Source organism: Lepisosteus platostomus, chromosome 8 (assembly GCF_059453375.1).
Source record: "Lepisosteus platostomus isolate fLepPlt1 chromosome 8, fLepPlt1.hap1, whole genome shotgun sequence".
Lineage (NCBI taxonomy): Eukaryota > Metazoa > Chordata > Actinopteri > Semionotiformes > Lepisosteidae > Lepisosteus > Lepisosteus platostomus.
The window spans coordinates 32,347,866-32,371,752 of NC_142618.1; the positions used below are offsets into that span (position 1 = coordinate 32,347,866).

General features: G+C 38.2%; 2 protein-coding genes across 2 annotated transcripts in view; one reads left to right on the forward strand and one right to left on the reverse strand.

The window, feature by feature from the left end:
* Positions 1–2,314: 2,314 nt before the first annotated feature.
* Positions 2,315–10,641, reverse strand: aoc1 (amine oxidase copper containing 1). Its single transcript, XM_088643188.1, has 5 exons — positions 10,441–10,641; positions 6,491–8,043; positions 5,339–5,627; positions 4,140–4,272; positions 2,315–3,792 (listed from the first exon to the last, which is right to left on the reverse strand). The coding sequence occupies exons 2-5, from the start codon at positions 8,028–8,030 to the stop codon at positions 3,526–3,528; spliced, it is 2,229 nt and encodes a 742-aa protein (XP_088499314.1). The 5' UTR covers positions 8,031–8,043; positions 10,441–10,641; the 3' UTR covers positions 2,315–3,525.
* A 7,986-nt stretch (positions 10,642–18,627) lies between these two features.
* sspo (SCO-spondin) overlaps positions 18,628–23,887 on the forward strand; it is a 130,347-nt gene continuing 125,087 nt past the window's right edge. Inside the window, exons 1-2 of the mRNA XM_088644421.1 lie at positions 18,628–18,761; positions 22,335–22,429. Coding sequence (XP_088500547.1) covers positions 22,377–22,429 — 53 coding nt within the window. The 5' untranslated portion in view covers positions 18,628–18,761; positions 22,335–22,376. The remainder of the gene's footprint in view (positions 18,762–22,334; positions 22,430–23,887) is intronic.

Here is a 23,887-nt window from a genome sequence, read left to right on the forward strand (position 1 = left end):
GTGACATAGAAGTGGAAGTCCCCATTGAAGAGTCTCTTTAACTGATAATAATACATTTTGCTTTATTAACTGTGATTAAGGAAATAGGTGCTTAGTGTCTGGCAACCACATTTTAGAAATACATTTTAATTGTTTTGGTGTTTATCTGTTAGCTTTACAGTAAAAAAATTGCATTGTAGTGGGATGTTGATAACAAAAACTGTGACACTACCAGTTTGAAGTAAGGAGAAAATAGTAAATAGTAAATTGTAAAATAGTAAATAGTACATTGTAAAATAGTAAGTAACCACTAAGGAGGAAGGGAGACGTAGAGTCACTTAGTTTACAGAATATCTTCTGTTTTATCTACACTATTTTAATTAGAGTCTGTAAAAAGGATTAACCTTATAGAATTGGAATCTAAATCATGTGGTAATGAAAGCAATTTCTTCTGCCCTGCTACCAGAGCTGTGCTTTACCAAAAGTGGTAGAACATACTCAGACATGTTAGTGACCATGTTACTATTTAACATGGTGACACTTAGAAACATGTAACTTAACATGCATTTAAGAAAAGAATGCACAAGATGAAACCATGTGGATATTACATCAGGATGCCAAACCCTTTTGCAGGTATGTCGATGAGTTTGGATTGAAACAGTAGCTTTCTCACACTTTACACATTTTTATGTAATCTGCATGCAATATTTTATTTAGCCTTAATAGGTGTGTTTGATAATTCAACTCACACATTACTTTTTTTTCATAATCGGACTCAAACATAGTTCTGATGTTTGTAATTAGTTTCTACTTTTCCTTGCATTTATAAACAGCTCTTAGAAAATTTCATGTGAAAGGATTCCTTATTTGGAAAGCCTACAGTAATATTAAGATAATAAAAAAATGTGAAATTTCAGACTTTGCCAGATTGATAAAACCCAGACTTGGCAAGACATCACTCTAGACAGAGTACAGATCCAGGGTAAAAATACATGCTCTTGCATATTGAAATCTGGTAAAGCTATTGAAAATCAGATGCTACCAAAAACACACTTCAAATTTGCCCAGCTGCTACAATAATTTGATGTGCCTCTTCATATCTGGTAAACATGCATCTCAAATTGTATCTAATAAAAACCCATTTGGCCAATTAAAACAATTCTTCTCCAACTGCAAATTGTTTCTGCTGAGAAATGATTTGTTCAATAAAAACATAAATACTACCACTCTAGGGCAATCAATTTTGGCAATCAAATGTAAACTCTGACTTCATCTCGGGATCAATATACTGTAATTCAAAATTAGGGAAAATGTTTCCCTGTAAACTTTCTGCAATGCCAAGGTTTCAAATTTTCTTGGAAACCACTGTAAGCACCTAATCTTAAAATGGACAGTTTCCAAACTAACACACTTAAAATGTGTGAATCATTATTTGCTTTGATCAAGTGGTGAAACAGGATGGCTTACAAAAATCTATTAAAGTTAAGTAGCTAAAAATGGATAGCTTAATTTTGAAATCAGCAAATGATTTTCTAACATTTGTTTATAAAGATATTTCTCTCTAAACGTTGTACTGGTTTGAAAATTAACTCACAATTACTGAATCAAGTAATTGTCATCCCTGGAAAATAATCTGAAATTTGATCCATACTTGGATAGAGATAACAACTTTTCCACTGGCAAGGGTTATTACTGTGATTAGATTGTTGAAGTGTTAAGAGTATTAAAAGTCTGTTTCTGTTGCCCTGAATAGACAATATCCTAGGCACACACAATTTCCTCTTTTCAAGCCTTAGGAATTGTGTCTGAGATGTGCTGATAATTAATCTGATATTTAAAATCAATGTAATCCCTTAGTGAATGATTAGCCACTACTATGAAGGCAGATTGATTCACATACTATGTAATTTATTGTTGTTTTTGTTATGCATTGTACATTTGATATTGTATGAAAAAATGGTGTATGCTATGCTTTTAAAACATGAGCAGATTGCTTTTTATTTTCCAGTATTTTGTCTAATTTGCCCTAGCAGTCGTAAAAGCATTTTGGCAATTTACTGTTTCAATTTCTAATTGTTCTAGTAAATTCAAAAGAATCACATCACTACACCAGCCTACCCAGACAATTGATTGCTGGATTTGTTCATGATATGTCCTTGTTCAAAACAGCTCATTCTGTTTTTGAGTACCTTTTTGAAAAAAAGTTTTATATACAGTATATTTCATTTCTTCATTGTGCTGCTTAGACTGTTTAGGACTTAGTAATACTCTTGTTTTATCAGGCTTTAGATATGAACATTCCATTTATTTAGATTAAACACAAAATAAAGGCATATAAGGTATTAATAAGAAAGTTTATTGATTCATTGATTTATTGATATAATGTTCACTTTTCTGGATCCACAGTATAACCAAGGAAATGGAAAGGACTGTAGTACATATGACAAGAGACAGAATATTAAGTACAGGATTAGTTACAACATTCCTGTCTGATGTTTAATATATATATATAGATTGTACTTGGGGGTCACAGACTTGCCTGGGTTTGTAACCTCTATACAAAGACAGATATAGTCAGATAACAAGGTCTCTCCCTCTGTAGCCTTTTTTGTTGTTTCTGTGCTGTTTGTCATTATACTGTATGTGTATGATATACACTCTATCTCACATGTCTATGCTGTTTCTGTGACACCAGTATAAAAAGATTTGAAACTGGATGGATGAAAAAACAGCACAGTTTTTGCTATTCATAAATCCAGGCTATGAGGCAGAAAAATTACAGTATTTAGCAGTATTTATAAGTGCTTTCTAATTTCCTTTTAAGTACGGTAAAGTCGGCAGAATTCTTAAATTAAATGTAATGCTTTTTCAGTATTTTACAGGCACATACATATCTTAAACAGTACAGTACATCTTAAAACCACAAAACCACATACTGCATTCCCAACCAAAGACTTAATGCCTATTTTATTCAAGCTTCTTTTTATGAAAAACACTGTTGCAATCTATATATTTAAAGTTTGCAAAAAATTAACTGCTTAAGTCAGATCAACACTGTGTGTCCAGGATTCTGCATGAGAAGAAAGGAGCAGACAGACACAGTGATTTGATCGACAGTTTTGACAGGATGGAGCAATCTTACACAGCCTCATTGCGACGGCAGTTTATCAACTCCTAACAGGGTCATTTTAAGCAATCAGGACCTTCAGGAACACCCAAGGGTCTTCTGTCAAAGTCCATGTGGTCCATGGAAAAATAATTTAGCCCCCATACTGGAGGTGATATAATTAATATCTCACACGATTGTCACTTCTGTTTTTGTTACTAGACCCACTTTGACATATATTATTCTGGGTGACTTAAATTTTAATCATCCTTTTCTATATTCAATAACAATACTCTGTAATTGGATCGGCCTAGAGGTTAAGGGAGGGGCTTTATTGAAAATGAGAGTTTCAAAACTGTTCCCCATCCAGAGAACAAGCCTGACAACCCCTGAGTTAGATGATTGTGGTATCTATCATGCCTTGGATCTGCTGAAGCTACTCAGTCACTGAGGTAGGTGCCGTTGTAATGGAAGGGTTTATCAGAAACGCAGTGGCCCACGACCTCAGGAGTCCAACGCTGCACAGCAACGCTCTTCCCACGTGGTCGAACAATGATGGTGTTACGTGAGGCCAGCGACGGGTCCTCGTCAAAGAAGTTAAAGGGACGCAAGAAGAAACCCACTGCATTGCCGGGGGTGGCCGTGTTGGGGATATCCTCCGAATGAGGGATATGCAAGAAGCCCACTGTCACCCAGGCAACCAGGTCCTGAAGAGAAAGAACGAAGGGTCACTGAGTCATTGTGATACAACTGTGTAATGGTGAGCTGAATAATTCATTTTGTGTTATTAGAAAATAAACCATTCAGCATGCCAAGTCAAGATCAAAGTCCTGTTCAGCTCTGAAAGATCAATCTACCAAAACCCATCTAATGAATTTATTTCAGGTATTAACATTCAGTATCAAAAGGACAATGTTATTATGGAAGTATGAAGTTGTATTTATCAGTATTTAATGTGATAAAAGACTGACCAATTCTAAATTTTCCTTTGCATTTTCACTTCACATTCCCACCACAGTGGGTGTTTTCTGGGATTTCAGTTTGTAAAGTTTACCGTGTTCTCAATATTCTCGTTATTGCGAATATAATCCTCGAAGGAAACCACAGGCTCCCATGGGTCATTCTGAGTGTAGATGCTGCTGCTAGTCAACTCGCTGTCCTTGTGCCGGGTCACTGCTAATGGATACCTATCCCATAGGAATGAGAGAAGATATGGTTAGGGCTGCTCTCCAAAAAGCAAAACTGCTGTACATTATACATCATGCTCTCCACAAAAAAAAACTGCTGTACATCATTGTAGTAACCAGTGTACAAGGTGTTTTTGACTATTTTGAAAATATGGTAAACTGTAGCAAAGGACACGGAAAAGCTTAAAAATCCAATCAATGTGACATTCAAGTAAACAAACTAGAAGCTCTTAACTACCAGGTAAAATTGATCAATTTCTGCTTTTACTGTAAGAGTTAATAAAAGGGAGATGGAGACAGATAGAGAAAGCAGCAGTCAGAGGAATTCCAAGAGTGCTGATATTTGCCAGAACATTTAAATTGAGGGTAATGCTGGTAAAATGTTGGTAAATTGGAGCCATGCCAAACATGCGGTACTGCACTTTAGTAAGGCCAGGAGCTATGATAAAATGTTTTTCTTTTTGCTTACACATTAGACAAAGATCAACTGGACTTTGGAAGCAGGCAGGATTATCAGATCTTGCTGAAGTCCAAATTCGCTATTATTTGCTTATGATTATGACATGTGAAGGACAGTAAGGACATTGCCCTGATGAGAGAATATGCTATTTTTGAGCAATTCGTTTGTATCAAAATGACTTGCACTGGTGCTTTCAGTCAACTGTATAGAGTGACAGCTTGTGAATTCTTAATTTACTTTTATAGAAAAGTAGGAGACAAGAAAAGCACTAGTGTCAACATACGTATGGACAAAGTGTATTCGTGATTTTTAAAATCATCTAATTTCATTCATCACAATTGGTTCTCTATGTCCCCTGCTCAAAACAGCAAAATTAACTTTGAATGTTTTTTTCTTTCAGGGGAACTGATTTGAGGCAGTGCAGTTTAAAATGTTGTGTTACCCAGCCATCCCAAAACATGCTACCAAAATTAGGAATTAGTAGCAAGGGCTTGCACTTGAGGGCGTGGGACACACTGAGTATTCTGACCTCTTAGTTGGTTACAGGGCTCTAGCTGTGCCTCTGGGCTGAAGACCAGCCCTCCTCTAGTTCTGTATCGGCTGTACCTGGACCAGCTGACACCGTTCTCTTCGCGCCAGCCTCGTGGAAGCACGCTGTGAGCATGAGAGTTGTACTGGATGCGATAGCCTTTCTTGTGGCCCCACTTGTTGCTCCTGTTGGGGTTGTAGAAGTGCAGGTAGCGGGGGAAGCTCTTGCCGAAGCGGAAAGCGGCGCTGCGCTCGGTGCGATGCTGGGTGCGGTGCAGGCGTGATTGCACAATGGTGTGCTCAGGGCTCCAGGGGTTGGTGATGTTCTCGTACTTCACATGCAGAGACTCGAAGCTGTTCTCCCGGCCTGGTTAAGGAGACAGATTCAATAGGATCAAACCATTGGCATTCTACTGCAGTACAATATTTCAGGGGTGTGGAACGGAAGAAGCAAAATTATGATTCATTGTGAAACTTCCTTCGGTCCAAATCATAATGTTTAACTGCTGCAGAACAACAGGGGCAAATGCATGTGTACTCAAGGCCAAGAGTGATTTTCTCTGTCTATAATCCTCCCATGCTAGTGCTGAGAGAGGAGGAGGAGGCAGTATGCAAAAGTCAGCTCTATTGCTTGGCAAGTAAATAGTGCTTTTCAAGGCTAGAAGGCGCAACTGCAGTTTCAGCTGAAAAGGGCTAGAGCAGGCTAGCCTGTGTGATGGATGAAAATTAAAAGCATTGTTACACACATCTAAGATTAGAATAAACACCAGCAAAAGCAGCCCTAGCAGTAGAGAAGCTTGAAGAGACATTAGTCTTGACTTCCGAGAGCCCTAATCACTACAGAATGTGCCAAGTGGTATGAGGAGCAAAGTTAAGATGAAATACTAACATCCTCACTCAAAAAACAAAAAAGATAAAACCAAGAATGGTTTCATGGCTCTAGATATCATCAACAAATGCAAAAGTGCGCTCCTGTGTCTCAGTTAATGGTTCTGTTTTTACAACACCATTTTCCATTCCAGAGGCAATAAACTCTTATTACTCTTATTACTGTATGTAAATATAGATAAAGTGAAGCTTTAATTGCTAACCTTGCTAAAACTGAATTTGTTTGGATTGTTCAAGATATTTGTTTTAATTCTGCCACTGTCAGATAGTTTGAGATGCAGCAGAAGGTCTTTTATTCTTCCTGTTAAGGAAACATGAAGAAATGTTAGACCATAAACATACCTCCTATGTCCAAGTCGACCTTATAATTGATGAGGTGGGTGTGCATGTTGCCTAGAACGTAGCTGTACACACGGGTGCCATAATTCAGGCCCTCAGGAGTGAAGAAGGTGGCATGGATGTACCCAGTAGCACTGACTCTAGCCTCCACCACCCCATTCTGGTAGAAATAGAAGTCCCAGATATAGTCATAATTGTAGACTGTAGAGGTAGTTCTGATCACGAGCACATGGTTCTCCAGGCCTCCAAAGAAGTTGTAGCCACCATGAAAGTTGCTGTTGAAGTGTCTTCTCAGAGGCATCCCTGTGGTCATCTCAAAGATGCAGAGGGCATTTTTGTAGCGTAGAGGCTTGTCTGTGTCATAGAAGTGATACAGGTCCAGGAAGGTGGCAATTTCAGGGCAGTCAATGCCTGGAGCAAGTTCATAGTCAGATGTCCCCATTGCCCAGCCAGCATCGATGTACTTTGTCTGCATGGCAGCTGGGGTATTCCCGGCATAGAAAGCAATAGCCTCTTGTAGGCTGACCTCATAGGCCACCCTCTCTCCGTTAAACCGCAAATCGAATAGTTGCAGGCCAGCAGAGGAGCGCACCCTGAACGCAAAGGACCAGCCTGCGTATTCCACGAAGTTCCCATCAACGTGGTAGCGCGGACCTTGAGGTTCCACCAGCTTGGGCCCATGTATGTTGGAACGTGTGTTGCTCTGGCCTCGAGGGATGTAGGTGGAAAACAGGTCCTCGTCATCATGCTCAGGCAGCTTCAGCTTTTGCAAGCGATTCTTGTCATAGCTGTCCACCAACTCCTCCACACTGTTGAAGTACTGTCCATTATACCACACCTTTTCGACAGCCCACTTAGATGGGTCAAGTGACTGATGGTTTATGAGGACCTCAAATCCTATCGGGTGGATGAAGTAACCTTCCACAAATTTCTGCAACATGATCCAGGTCCTCCTTTCCCCTGAATCCAGTCCACGTGGTGCAATATCTGAGAAGGTTAAGCACCGGTTGCTGCAGTTGTAGAAGGAAAAGCCTGTGCTTTCCAGAAGGAGTGTGTGGGCCTTATTGGTAATCTTGTGCAGCACAGCATTGATGTGTTCATACTCCACTGAAGTGATAGGCCGGGATTCAAATTTAATGGCTCGTTTGCTTTTGAAGGTTTTGAGTGTGTAGGCAGTGGGGTAAGGTAGGGGCCCAACGAGGTATTCTGTGATGTTTGGTTTTGACTGGTCACCAAACTGCACAACTACCCTGGCTTGGCGTGCAGGCTTGGCATGACCACGGTCCAGAGCCTTCAGAGCCTCATTCTTCCTGGGAATATGCAGCTCCACAAGAAGGATACTGTTTTTCTTCAAGGTTTTGCTTTTTGCAGATGAGAGGCTAAGCTCAGGGCAAGACATAAGAAAATCCCGCACTGCTCTAATTTCTCGGGGAGTCAAGTCAGCAAAAATGGAAGCCCCATGACGTGCCCATTCTCTCTGTGCAGGACTTGCATAGGCTGTGACACTCAGTGCAACCAGGACAAGTACGTAGTGGGACAACATTTCTTTTTGGGATCTGCAAAATTAGAGAAGGGACAATGCTATAAAAAAACAAAATGGTAAATCCACCATCTAATCAGTGCAGCTATTAGTTTTGTAAAGCATACTTCTTACAATCTTCCATCTGCAGGGTGCAGGCCAAACTGTTCTAAGGGAACGTTTAATTTATTCTCAAGATATTGATATAATGACACTGTGATTTGCCACTATTTGCAACATCATAAAAAACGTTGTGGAACTTTGTGTCAACCTTTCAAAATACACAAGCCTTCATGGGAAGTTCAGCCAATTTGATCTTTCTATTATTAATTTTTCCTGGACAACAATTTTTTATTTATTTTATTTAAGAGCACTTCTTTTCTGTTTTTCCTTTATAAACAAACCATCCATCTTTAATACCATGAATATGACAGTGTTTCGGTAAATGGCTCATTGGCTCAAATAGCAACACTAAAACTCATGGGCCTCAAATTTTAAGGATCTGCAGTGCACAGTTGTCTGCTGCAAGAGATCACCAATTCATATTAATGCCTGAATGCTCAATGGCTTGTATTGTATGTTGCTTTAAGTACCAAACTATGAGCCAAAGAGTGGAGAACTCAGCAAGACCAAGGATAACATTAAATGGTAGGCTTTGCGTCTTAATTTATTTGTTAATGAAGCTGCTAAAAAATAAAAGCTGCTAAAAGTGACATTACAAATGCTGAAAATCAGTAAATAGAAGTGAATAAGTTAATTCCTGGGATGACACTTCTGAAAGGTTGCCTTATGAAATATTTCTCATTGTAAAACATTTAAAACCCAGTTTATACATATCACCTTTTTGCTGTGCATGATGAAAAGTTAAGTTATAAACAACAGTTTTGGGTTTTATATGATTATGTGTTCTCAATTACTTGTTTTGTTTTATAGTTGTGTAACCATTTACTGTATCATCCCTATCTGAACAAAGTGTATATGATTAATAAAATCAATAACATCAGGTCATAATCAGTGTATTTGTGGGTTAAGGTCTAGAGACATTTTTATGGTTAAGATAGATCTTGATAACTGTTTTCCAGGCGTTGTTAAAATAATAACTCAGTAAATGTATCTTTTTTCCACTTGCTCATATCAAGCATATATCAATTTTAAGTGCTCCTGATTTTACTGCTGTCACCTGCTTCCCATTGTTAGAAGGGTGAACATTTTGAGTAGTTCCTCCTACAGTATAAGGATTTCTTGTGCCCCAAACTGATAACTCTTTAGAACAGTTACCTTAATCATTAGAATTTGTCATTAATTTCTTTTCATAATAATAATTGTTCCTGTTTGTGTGGACTACTAAGGCACTCCATTATTTTCTCTAGAAACCCCAAAATGTTTTTGTACTCTTTAATCTGAACTCCAGAACTTGGAATGAATGATCACTCTTTTCGCTAAGTATAAGGTTGCACCAATACAACATTTTGCTAAGCTTTTCTCTTCCAGAAGACAGCTCACCACTGCATCCAAGGATTTGTCATAATACTGTAAATGCCTGCCCATTTAAATGATATATATCGAATTCAAATTATTTATTGATGGAGTAACCACATACTGTATGAACTACTCCTGATCCTGATCAATCCGCAGGGATAATAACAATTGCTAAAACTTGTATCCATTAAACTCCTAAAAAACATTTCAAACTCTTGTTTTCATTAAGAGTTCCAGTCTCTCCTGCCCTGCCTCCTGGATGAGCTCAGGGCTGCTATAACCCTTACCAGGAACAGGTAGCTTTCAAACTCTGGGTTTAAAGTAAAGTTTGATCTTTCTGTTTTTCATCACATTTTACACAGTGTTACTTTTAAGTTCACAGTTTACTTTTAATAATAGCACTGTAGAACACCATTCTGATTTCACTAAAAGAGCATAATATGATAATGGTGTGAAATTAGAATATGAAAATGGTTGTTTTACTTAATGTTGTTTTAAGCGTGCGGATAAAAGAGAGATTTCAAATTATGATAAAAGTCAGATGTTTAGCATCTGAAAAAGGAATCAAGTCATCATAATTAATACTTATTTAATAAAGGAAATGAGGAAAAACGATCACCTTTAGTACAACAACTTTGCCATATACAAATTAATCAAGGATGTTTTTTAGCTGGTCAGACACAAAATACCAATAATAATTCAATTCTAAATGGTAATGTTACAAAATTATAATTTAAATATAATTCACTTCCAGTATGTAAATTACATCAATTTTCTTTTTATTTAGCTTTAATTTATGATCGAAAACTGTAGTGATTTAACATTGTGTTTCCCTTGTGGAGGTTATTCTGATAGTTATTAAAATGTTAAATAAAGACATTTTAAATCAGTGCTTCACAAGTGGAAGTGGTTTGATAAGTACAGTAGCAACAGAAGAAGAATCACTTATACTTACAGTAACTGTATTCTCAATCACCTGGCTGTGTGTCTGTAGCGCAATCCCAATGTTAATCCCAGAATACAAGAAGGTTTTCGTTCTTGTATCTCTGTCCTCCTCCTGGGTTCTATCTTGTGTCTTATGTCAGTGAACCCCACAAGCAAATTTGCATTACACAACCACTCTAATGTCCATTATTAATAGGCTATATATCTGATCGACAAACTGTGTACTATAACAATTGTGAAATTCTAAGGCTTGATCAATGATTAATCAACCTTAAACATGCAATTTTTTGTTCCTGGAAAAAACATTGAGAAAGCGATTTAGAAGTCACCAATGACTGAAGAATGATTTCTCTTCACCACTGAAAGTGAGCTTCACCCCCCCTCACCTTTTTTTAAATCATTTGTAATAGAATTGTAGGTGACAGACTTTGCTTGAGCTGTACTCTTTCCTCTGTGGATATACATAGATGTCCAGGACACTCCAGTTTTAATTTCCAGTCCCGCTGGCCTTCTGCCTCTGAGACTTGAAACTGGCAGTACCACACTGATTCTGGAAAGCTGGTTATAGCTAGGGGTCAGTGGGCCAGAGCCTTACACATCCCAGCCCTGATGCTCAGCACAGAATTTCCTTTTGTGTTCTGGTGTCCAGCGCTGTTCTTCAGTCCACCCATCTGATACTGACTACTGTGGAGTCCTGACACTGGCAGTTTGAGGAGTAGCTGTCGGATGCAAGGGTAGCTTCAAGCTGTCAGATGCTTCTAATTCACAAGGTTTCTGAGGAGCTCTGTGGAATTTTAAAGAATTGAAAGAATTTTAAAGAATTTAGAGCTGCTTCTCCCTCACTCCTGTAAATTTCACACCAATCATTTAGATAGAGGAAGAGTACGGAGAGGTTGTTGGAAATACAATAACAAAAATGATACTGTAGGTAACTGCAATATGTGGAAGATATTCCACATTGCACTGCTCCCATACAGCACTGGGACCCTGGGTTTAATTCATGGGATGATATCTCTGTATGGAGTTTGTATTTTCTCCCCATTACCATGTGGGTTTCCTCTGGGTGTTCCAGTTTCCTCCCACAAATTTCCTTCAAAGACATTAGGTAGGTTAATTGGCTTCTGGGAAAATTGGCCCTGGTGTGAGAGGGTGCATGTTTGTGTCTGTGTATGACCTGTGATGGACAGCCTTGTGACCTTTGCCTGCTGGGATAGCTTCTTTCTCCTCTGATAACCTTTATTGGATAAACCTGTTATAAAATGGATTGATGGATGTGTTTTTTTGGTTGCTTTCCTTTATTACCACCCTGGGACAACTCCAGTGTGTGTCTATTGAAATACACCCTTTACAATGTTTTATATTTAGAGTGCTTCCATCATGTGATTTATAAAGGTGTGGAACTGGCTCTTGAGCAGTTCCAGCAGCTTGTCTCTCTTTTTCCCTTTGAATGCTGTACAATCCAGGGGGTCAAAATCCCCTGTCATGTCATATAGTTTTAAACAAAATCTCAATGTCTTTAAACCACATGTCCTGTACAATTTATTAATTTCATTAGAGCTGAATAAATATGGAACACAGGCTGAGCAAACACGAGTTGGTGAAGGTATCTTCTATTTTTTTAGCTGTGTTTTTAATTAGAACTTAAATTAAAATTTGCACTACAATGAGCCACAAGCGGTAAAAAAATCTGAAAAGGGAAAGGCATTCTGTGTTGAAAATAATAGGATAAAATAAATAAACAGCGCCAGCAGCAACTCACAGCTGGCAACCCACTGAAGCTCAGCAGGTGTGAGCCTGGTCAGTACCTGGATGGGAGACCTCCTGGGAAAAACTAAGGTTGTGGCTGGATGAGGTGTAGTGAGGCCAGCAGGGGACACTCACCCTGTGGTTTTTGTGGGTCCTAATGCCCTTGTATAGTGACGGGGACACTATGCTGTATATAGGCGCTGTCCTTTGGATATGATGTAAAACCGAAGTCCTGACTCTCTGTGGTCATTAAAAATCCCAGGGCATATCTTGAAAAAAGAGTAGGGGTGTAACCACGGTGTCTTGGCCACAATTCCCTTTGGCCCTTACCAATCATGGCCTCCTAATAATCCCCATCTATGAATTGGCTTCATTGCTCTGCTCCCACTGATAGCTGATGTGTGGTGAGCGTTCTCACGCACTATGGCTGCCGTCGCATCATCCAGGTGGATGCTGCACTTTGGTGGTTTCCAAAAAAATTGCTGTATAAGTGTAAGCAATTATTATTATAGCTCTGTTATTATACAATAGTAAGAAGCACAAAATATAAAATGTGGGACAATAATGAAATAATTAATTTCCATCAATTTCCATTATTATTCATTAATAATAATGGAAAACTTCTAGACAATGAAAGGGAAATGGCTGTTACACTAATTGAGTGTTTTACTTACAGTAGGTGTTCATTAAGAAAGATTCAACAAAATACTTCAGACTGTTGAAGGACAGACTTCTGCATTAAGTTTAACATTGAGGGAAAATATTTTGAATACTAAAACACTCAGGTTTAATAATTTCCCAGGACCCAGTAATATCTTATTAGTTATATTTAACTTATTAGAGTTTTTTAAACACACAACAAAATAGTGAAAAGGGTGCTCAGCAGAAAAGATATTTACTCTGTGCAAAAGACATCAGACATGCAAGATTAAAATCTGACTTCCTCTTAAATCATTCTTTAAAAATTGGGAAATACTGTACATGTATAATAAAAATGTCAAATTAAGATATAATTAGTAACCACAGAGATCTGTACTAGGGCCACTATTTTTAGGTTAATTTAAAAAAAATATTTAGATAAAATTCAAGGCTTGGCAAATACCTGGTAGATTTTGTTTAATCATGAATAATCAAAAACTTAAATAGGTGGGTTGATTAAGTATTTATCTCTGGAGTTAACGTTTGAAAGCACATGGCAGGAAATATACTATAGTACATATGCAAGTCTTTTTGGATAAGCTTCTAAGTTTGCACACCTTGATAGTGCATTATGTTTCCATTCTTCTTTTCAGACTTGCTCAACCACTCTCAATCTTTTTGGGGAATGCGGAGTAACAGCAATTTTCAAGTCTTTCCTCAGTTTTCAATTAAAGATTGAAAGTCAGAACTTTGACTGGGCCACTCAAGGACATTCCCTTTCCTCTTGGTCCTTAGTGTATTTGTACACACTCCTGTTGAACTTCGGCTCAACTCCTTACATCTGTTATCAAGGGTCTTCAAGAAATTGTTTTCAAGTGCAGTAGCTTTCTTTCTATCTTTCTAGTATTATATAAAATAGTTACTCGTATTTCTATATAGAATAACAAAGTTCAGTGTAAGTAAAGATAAAGATACAGGTACTGCATCATCTCATTTTTTCTAGCTAGCTAAATTATAAATAGTAAATCAAGGTTAGAACCCCTAAGGAAGCAGGTTATGTTAGACTTTAGACTTTACAATATTTTGTTTGTCAAGCTTTCAGCTTTGATTTTTTATGACAAAGATCTGTGAGTAACACCACTTCTCTGCATTTGCACTGTGTCATGTTAACGTTAGCTAATAATCTATTGCATGTCTGTTTTCATGTACAAACGAGTACATGCAAGTTCAAATACATAACATGAAGATCACAAAAAGTGTGTTTGGCTCAATTCTATGCAGCAAACATGCAGTATTATAAGAGAGAAGGTGATAGGAGAAATTGGAATGCAGTAGACTAAAAGTACCCAGGAGACCACTGCCAGGTATTTTATTGTGTGATCAGCTAACTACAGAAATGAAGTCGGCAAACAGGAAATGTGATTGATTTATATCATAGCTGGCATCCACATTGTCATATTCTATCATTAGGCTGGAAAGACAGAACCTAGAGAGACAGGCCCCTGAAGGCCACAGGACTGTAGGCAACACTTTTACCAGGCAGCAGGAAAGCAGGAGTTACAAATTTAAAAATCACTTTCACATTGGTCAGCTCATACGTGTAGGTCACCAACCTTACATTGAAATGCCTTCGGACAGTTGGCACCATCAGGCAGGAAATTACTGATGTAGCACCAGCTCTGGACATTGCCCAGTAGTTATACTAAGGGGTGTAACACACAAGATCTTGCATAACATGATTATCCATCTACTCCAGACGTTGGTGATAGTCTCAAATTCATTTTCTTTAATTTAGTTTAGCCCTCTTTGCATTTAACATGGCTAGTGTCAACATTGGCAGTTCTCAAGCTTCAAAACAAGGGACAAAGTTGTAGGAGCATATTGAGCAAATGTATCATCTGGTTTACTTGTTTAGCTAAGTTCTGGGTAAATGATTACAAGTCATCAATAGTCCAGGAACACAGGATAAAAAGACAGACAGAGGAAGGCAAGACAGGACAGACAGGAAGACCCAAAGAGAGAGAAAAAACAGTGCAAAAGCAAGAGGTATTTTTTCCGAATTATTTGAACTTAAATACTTCATTATTCTTTTGTTTTAGGAAACACTGATTTTCTTAATAAAGAATCCCTAGGTTAAAAATGGTCTCTCCTAGATTGGATTTTGTTTTATTTATAAGACAAGTGTATCTCTCTTGTTGGCCTGTTTATACTGTACATTATATATGATTATATAATACTTGGTAGCAGTCAGGAGGTTTTTCTGGTTGCTCAGGACATAGGCCTCTTGCACGTGGAGTAACATATACTGTATGCTGTACTACAGTATGTATTGTGTATTCTTAGTGTGTTATTGCCATTATTAATACTTATTTCTTTAACTAAGTGTGCCTGATGTGGTCACTATAACATGCCTTTTGCATGACATCGCATGCATAAGCTTTCACATGCCCAACTATCAGAGGATGAACTATAGTACCATTGAAAAAGATCAGCAGTACCCAGAGGAAAGTGTTTTATTTGAGATTAGATTCCTATACCTCTTAATTTTTTAGAGCTTTAAATTACCTATTGAGAGGGAAAAGTGCAGAGATACTACAGATGACAGAAGTGAAAGTTGTAGCTAATAGCTGCTGAACTCTGAATTGAAATGATGGAAGTTGAAGGTAGAAGGGAAACCTCCAGAAGACAGAGAATTTCACAAAAATTATCACCTCTCAAGAAGTAAGGCACTGTGCAGCTGGGCTGAATAATACAAATTCCTTACACTTATACAGCGCTTTTTTGGAAGCTCCACTAAAAACGCTCTACGGATAATTTGGACTCCCCTCCACCACCACCAATGTGCAGCATCCACCTGGATGATGCGACGGCAGCCATAGTGCGCCAGAACGCTTACCACACATCAGATATTAGTGAGGAGGAGAGCAGAGTAATGAAGCCAATTCATAGATGGGGATTATTAGGAGGCCATGATTGGTAAGGGCCAATGGGAAATTTGGCCAGGATGCCGGGGTTACACCCCTACTCTTTTCGAGAGATGCCGTGGGATTTTTAATGACCACAGAGAGTCAGGACCTCGGTTTTACATCTCATCCGAAGGACGGCGCCTGTTTACAGTATAGTGTCCCCATCACTATACTGGGGCATAAGAACCCACATAGACTGCAGGATGAGCACCCCCTGCTGGGCCCACTAACACCTCTTCCAGCAGCAACCTTAGTCTTTCCCAGGAGGTCTCCCTGACCAGGCTCACACCTGCTTAGCTTCAGTGGGCTGCCAGTTGTGAGTTGCAGGGTGATATGGCTGCTCAGCTAGCAGTGGGGAAAAACCAATTCATAGATGGGGATTATTAGGAGGCCATGATTAGGAAAGGCCAATGGATGCTGGGGTAACACCCCTTACTCTTTTTGAGAAACAGCCTGGGATTTGACCACAGAGTCAAAGAGTTAAAGTCAAGCCTTGTAGGGTACTTAGCGTTTCAATAATGTCTTGTCATCTTCCGCCTATAAATAAAATAAGCAAGTTAGGTACTGTAGCAATAACTTTTAATTCTTATATCGAGCCAATTTGGTTCTTAAGTACCATTAAATATAACACCATTAGTATAAAAAGATATGATGATTCCTAAAGCCAAGATTGGTGTCATGTCTCCTCTCCTCTTGCAGAATGCTCGCTACCTTCCAGGCATGCTGCAAGAAATTGCTATCCATCCATCTTCTAACCACTTCTTCAGGTTCACGTAGAAGAGCCTATCGGAGAAGCCGGAGCCTAGGCGCAAGGCACCATAATCCTTGGACAGGACATGAGTGCCCACACAGACACAGACTCATGCACACACACACCTAAGTTATCCAGAAGTCAGATAACCTTCAATATATTTTTGGTCTTTGGGAGGAAACTGGAGTACCCAGAGGAAACCCATGTGAACTCACGGAAAACATGTAAATTCAATACAGAAAGCACCCTAGGATTGGAATTGAACCCAGTGAACCCAGTTTGAGGTAGCAATGTTAGCCACTGCACCACCATAAGAGGCAAACCACTGCAGTGTAAAAATACATTCTTGCACAACATAAAGTACTGGACACACTGCATTATATCTGCAGATTTATGTACCCGTTTGTTATGTTGAACGGATTTCTTAAGGCAATACTATTTGAAACCTGGTTAAGTGCTAAAAAGTAAAGCACTTAGCAATATGTAGGGATAAGTAATAGAAAATCTGGACAATTCCTTAAATGAGAAAAACTCAATTTGCTAAATACTGCATTTCAGAAACAAACCCGTGTTCTGTATTTCACAACCTGAACTTTTCATTTTTTGATTAAAGCATTAGCTTAAGATTTTTTTCCATTCCATTCATCAATAAAGTATTGACATTTGATTGCCATCTAAAATAAAGACATATTAATATTTACAGTATGTCTTAATACTACTAACCTATCTTAAATTGCTCAACATCCGTGAAAAACTGAAGTCTCTTTCCACAAAACAAAATTCCGTTGGGTGTGTGATTTCTTGAAAGAATCCTGTTAGCATTAGCTTCAGTCTTTCTGCATTAATATATATGTAATAATTGTTTACTCAAATGAGTTTTTGCCTCTTGATGAACCAACTTTAAAGCTATTAGGAAGTACTGTAGCTTGGAGATTTACTCTGGCTTGCAGAGTCACAGTGTGCTGTTCAATGTGTAAGACAGTTTCTGGTAAGACTCAGTCCTCGAAAGAAAAATGGATCAGTGCAACAGGTAGGTTAGCTGGTTACCATGGCTACTACTATGCTGGAGGAGCCTGTTGTATCGTTGATGGAAAACATGGATCTGCACTAACGTTGTCAATGCCTTTGAGATATGTATATCAGGTCCCCTTATTGCCTACCCCATTTAAGACTAAAAAGGGTCAGTTCTTTCAGCTTGTCAGTGTAGGACATTAATATCCGAGAATATACAGTATCTGGTTGCTCTTCTTTTACTCTCTCTTGAGCAACATCTGTTGCCATCTGTTCTCCGGTGTTTCCATATCTCACATATCCCATTCCAGTACTGTAAACAATCTGCTTTCTTTAAATTCTAATTCCCTAATGGTTCTCTCACCTGTGTGTGCCAAATTTTGACTTGATTGTTTAAATGTTTCCTATGGAAAACCCATCACATGTGAACAAGTTTACAGAGTTAAGGATTGGCTGGGATTATCCACCTAAGCAAGTCCTCCCAGCATGAGGCCGGCACTATTTGCTGTGGACTGAATGCTAAATGATTTTCTTAAACTACAGTAATTCCTTCCTTATATCTGCTTTATAAAGGGATAAGAATATATGTAAAGTTAATAGGAATCTGTTTTGCCCCAATTAAATGTGTTGGAAAAATGAAGTTGGATACTCAGAAGCAGGCGAAACATGTCCCTGTCCAATGATGTTGCAGGGAGTGCTGGGTCTGTTGGCAACTGTGCTGTGCAGCCCATGTCTTCAGCAGGGGGGCGCTATGGAGATGTCAAGAGAGCTGAATATTTGACAGTGTCTTATTTAAACTACTCCATGGGGGATCCCAGTGTGTCTTATTAAATAAACGCCTCTGTAATTCCTTCTTTATGGGATTAAGGAGTAGAAGTATCTTTCCTGCACTGCTCACTGCCAGCTCCCTGTGTGCTTTCCCCTGTGTGGTACTGTTTGGACTGGGTTAATACAGTCATCAGAGCTGCCTCTCAAGCAGACAGGGCTAATGAGGGCTTCAGCAGCTGTCCCCCATCCCAATTCCGCCAATGGCCACAGTCTCAGATGTTGCAGAATTCCCCTGTCTTCCCATCCCCTTATAACTCTGACCAGGATGCTGCTGTACAGAAACAGTTGACTGCTCTACAGGGGAACCTTTGACTTGCAGAGACTGAAGAGGAAATCAGATTATCAAAAAGGCTCATTGACAGACTATCAAAGACACCATTGGAGAAACAGGTAACTAGAAGCGCTGACAATCTGGTTAAAAATGTACATGAATGGGTGTGCTGTGCCCGAGAATATGTGTTTTTATATATGGCATGTTTGCAACACCAGAAGGAATTTACTGTATATACTGTAGGCTGTTATATTAAAGTGGTAACTGAGATAAGGAGGTTTTCCAGCTGGTGTAGCTTTGCCCGGTAAAGGTAATGTGTTGGACATGAGATGTTAGGAGAACCTGCAACACTGTCTGCAGGCTGCCTGTTCTTCAGACAGCAGAAGAGATGCTTTGAATGATGTTTTGTTTCATTACTGAATTTCATACCAACAAGAAAGTATGGTGTCATCATGCCAGTACAGGACTAGATTTTCCTTCAATTCAGCACACAGCACTGCTTCAAATGAGGATTATGTTGTAAAAGAGAAAAAATAACCCTATGATGTATAAAGCACTCTAGTTAAAAACAGAGAAACAGAAACATACTTTAACATAATTCTATTCCTTTGAACCTAGAAGGAAACACTACATGTTAACTCTTCCCAGATTGCTGCACATTCTAAGATCTTAGACCTTCTATCCAATGTTTTTTTATGTAAACATCTACAACTCACACTTCTTGTTTTGTGGCACACTGTGTGAGCTATTGAATGTAAAAAAATGAGTTTCTGTTGCTCTTTCAGTGAAAGCACTTTCTACAGTAGCCTCCTGTTCTTTGAATGCTGGTTCTGTTGAAGAGAATAGAGACTTTTAACTTCTACTTGCAATAGTCTTATGGCTCTCTGCGTACTAGTCTTAATTTTCTTTTAGTAATTAAAGATACACTGCATATATAGTGAAAATTATTTTATTAATTTATCTTTTTAAAAAGTATTTTAACATTTACAATATTGACTCTGTGTCCTACCTGTCTACCTTAAATTTGTGCGGCATCATTAAATTAAGATACATGAAGAAGTATTACAGTAATTATAGGATAGTAATATTTAGTAAAACTTATTAGGATGGTGCTACGTTTCATAACATCATAAACTAATTTAACTGCTTTCTTGTATGCCCATCTGACACACATGACAAACAATTTATATGTACTACTGTATATAAGATGCTTGCCATCTCAATATTTGCATTATACTGTACATGCAATCTGCAATCTTGTTTAAATTGATCCTTAAATGAATGACTAAAATCTATTATAGGTCTATCACAGCCAGACTTTTGTAGTGGAAAAAATGCAGTATAATCAGAAGAATAACCTAATAAACAAACTAGCCGGACCTTTTTCTTATGGTTTTTACCTTCAATACCTTCAATGGTACAGTATGATGCAGCCAAAGTGATATGAGTGGAAAATCATATTTTGTGAAAGCACAGTGCTCGAAAGCATTTAAAGAGTTGAAGAACTATCTTAAATATTATTCTGCTTTAAGTAGTATACAAGTTCAGCCAAATTATAATATTTGAATCTGAAACCCATTACAATTTCCAAGTAAAAGCTTTGATAATTGCATCTACTGTACTGTATGTATCTTTTCCTGCAGTGTCACTCTGTCATTGAAAGATGCTTACTTTTGAGGATGCTGTGTAAATAAATGTTTACTGAATTATTCTAAAAGTATAGTCAATATCACATTCTTGCCATTAATGAATACATATGAATAACACATTCATGTTGAACCTTTTTTCCTTATTTTGTAACTGGAAAAAAGCCAATAGATAAGACATTCACTCATTCTCAAACCTGTATTTGTAATTTTATTTTACACAACACGAAATACACTACATACTGTGCATATATACAATATATTTCAATAAAATAAACATACAGCTTGACTATAATTATATGTATAAAGATAAAAGTATATAAATACAGAGGTGTGACCTCACACCTGAAGAAGGCTCCACGGCCGAAACGTTGTGTTTTCTTTCTATTTTTTTCAGCATGGAATAAACCTATTACTTGTTCCTTTGCAGCCTACGCATGCTGACACAGCTACCCACCTGAACTATAAATACAGAGAACACTGTATTCCAAGATTCTGAATTCAGGATTCAGAACCAACATTTAATCTCAGTCTTTTTATTGTAAAAAAAATCTTTGAAGGATTTACTTGCTGAATGCCAAACAATTTGAGGGCCCATAAAATCCCATAGGTTTGGATTTATAGCTTGATGTCTTTTTGAATGCTGTTTTAGTAAGCTGAACATACATTTAAAGCTTCTCTGTATTTATTTTACTATTTTCTCTATTACTGAATATTTTGTACATTTTTGAATAATCCATCAATGCCCCCTAAATATGCTGCAGAACCACAAGCTAATTTTGTTACAATACATCTGTATCACATATGGTACATTTTTAAATGGTCCTGATAGGATCAAGTATGATTAAATGTGTCATACAAAAAAATCAGCATAGTCCAATAAAATAAGTAAAATGTAATATAGTAAACTTAGAGTATAAACTTACCTGGTCTAACAAGGGCTGACACACAGAACCTCTGAAAAATGTGTTACTCTTACAGTATATCAAAAATGGTAATGATGAGTGACACCTCAAACAAATCCAGAAATTTGAACTGAAAAATATCCTTCCAATGGTCATAAAGTGAGCTTATATATCTCACCCAAAGATTCCTCTCTCTATTTTCATGCATCTGGAAAGCAAATGTTTTCTCTCTCTATTTCTGTTTGACACAGAGAGAGAATTGGGAATTTCAACAAAAAAAATCATGTGGAATGAGTGTGTCTTTTCAACAATAAAACATTTTTTTGTACTGGTGATGGTCTCATTTTTTAATAGTGGAACAACATTAACAGATTAAGCATAAAATGATTACAAACACTCAATTTTTTCTCAATTTGAGCTAAAAGAATCATGTTTGAATGTCACTTTTAGCTTGAATTTTACATTGTACACTTCATGTTCCAGGGATTGCTTCCACAAAAATATCTACAGTAGTTAAACACGTTTCAGATTTGTGAAAATCTACCCATTCGTCTATTATCAGAAAGTCTTATACTGTAATGTCTTGTTATGAGATCAGAAGTGGGGGACAGAATCATAGGGCACAGGTAACATAGTGCCTCTGAAACCCTTGGGGACTGAAACCATACAACTGCTCTCCACCTGGACAGGACAGAGAAAGGGACAATTTTGAAGAGCCAGACAACATACTCAGCACTTCTTGGAAAATGGTAAAAAATCTGAAAACTCGATACTCACAGAATGATAAGGAGGATATCTGCCTGTTTGAGACAGCAGAGTATGTCCTCTCATTGTAGACAAGATGATGTTTCTTTCCACTGAAATCCAGCTTAACTGTTGTTTGAGTTTGTTGTTTCTAGCACAAAAAACACCATCAAGCATTTTCTGTGTGAAAGGTACCAAAAAGAGTTCTCTATTTGCTCCGTCAACATTTGTTACCATGGCTCTGAGAATCCCAGCTGTCTGATGTTATTGTTTACTGGTACATTCTCTGTACTTGCTTACCAATATGTCCATGCAAAGTACAAGTGGTGCTGTATATAGTTTCAGTCACTGATGTCTCTCACAGGATTATTTGTCTCTGTCTTCAACTCACTTTTAGGTCTAGGAGGACGCCAGAGCAGTCTGGCCCTACAGGAGTACCATGAGGACATTGTTTCTCACTCTGCTGGGGCTCCGACTTGTCTCTGGGACAGGGTAAGTGGTGGATGAGAAGGTTAGGCTTGGAGAGATGCAGAGAACAGAGGAATGGAAGATTAGAATAGGAGAGTCAGGACCTCAGTTTTATTTCACATTCAAAGGACAGTCTTTTTTAGAGTACAGCATAGTTAGTACAGTTTTGGTTTCTAAGAATCTTTTTACTGTCACTGTGACATCACATACCTAATAATCAAGAACCTTTGAATTCTCAAAAACCTAAAAAGCACAAATGAATGTATTGGGAGTAACTATTCATCCTACTTGTAGGGTGGTGGAGGGGTGTAAAGTGACAGATCTGGATAAAGCTCAACAAAATTAAGAAATAAAAAAAACAAGGTAAAAAGTATTGTAACACCCCAACAAATGCTTTGGAGGGTTTATCATGTTCACTGTCTTGCTATGCTGCAGTCATGATGAAATTTCAACTGCAGCACAATAATTTCGCACCAACACAAAAAAAGCCATTGCCAGTATTGACTCATACAGTATATGGCTGGTCTTGTAAAATGACGGCTGCTTTACTTTGAGAGGAGGGGTCAGTTGAGATGAGACTCACCAATGCAACATGTGAACAATATCTTATTTACACTTTTGCCTCACGTTATACTTGTCTTAAACTTTATTATGTGAGCTCCTGTCTTCCTGAAACAAAACCAAACAGCTCCATGCAGAGCCTGCGTCACTATCCTTACTCAGAGTTTTGGCATGAAGCAGATTAATAAAAAGCATTCTTTAATAAGCATACAGTTTTGAAAATGCTGAATCCAAATATACTCCAGGACCATACTGAGACTGTCAGGAATCCTCAATGCAAAAGGTATACAGATCCTGTGCCGATGCAGGAGCAAGTAGATATTGAGACAGGCGAACAATCCGGAACTTCAGGCGAGATCGTAGTCGATAGGCGAAAGGTACTGTAGATCGAAATCCAGGAAGTACAGAGAGAAGCAAACAGTCCAAAACAGAAGGCGAGGTCCAAGGTCGAGAGGCAAAAGGGAGTTCAGTAACCAGCAAGCGATCTTCAGAATTAACGCTAGGTAGAACTCTCAAAAAGAAGACTCAATACCGAGCAGCGGGAAGCGGGTTAGGGTGGTTTAAATAGAGCTGCTTGCCGCACTGTAGAGCGTGTGCTGATGGATTCACACGTGCGGCAGCGCTTGTTATTATTATCCCGCTGCTGGTACAGGTTAGTTCTTTTGTGAGTTGATCTCCGATGGCTGGTGGTCGCAACAGACTGAGGTCCTGTATAAAATTTGATTATATAAATAGAGGAATCCTTTTTTTATGTCCGTCTGAAAAAGTATTCTCTTGTCTGTCTCCTTAGCCATACTAGCCATACTGTACAAGTGTACTCTACTACAAAAGAGTAAACATGAGAATGCATTGGACAGAATATTAAAACCTGATTAAAAGCTGATGAAATGCGGTTCAGTCCATCAGGGTGTTACTGTGTGG

Bases quoted from the DNA above. Each gene is read 5' to 3' on its own strand.
- aoc1 (XM_088643188.1), bottom strand. From the start codon at position 8,030: ATGTTGTCCCACTACGTACTTGTCCTGGTTGCACTGAGTGTCACAGCC. The intron at 5,628-6,490 runs GTATGTTTATGG...CTCCTTAACCAG, and splicing joins GGTCGACTTGGACATAGGAG to GCCGGGAGAACAGCTTCGAG. The intron at 4,273-5,338 runs GTACAGCCGATA...CCTATGGGATAG, and splicing joins AACGGTGTCAGCTGGTCCAG to GTATCCATTAGCAGTGACCC.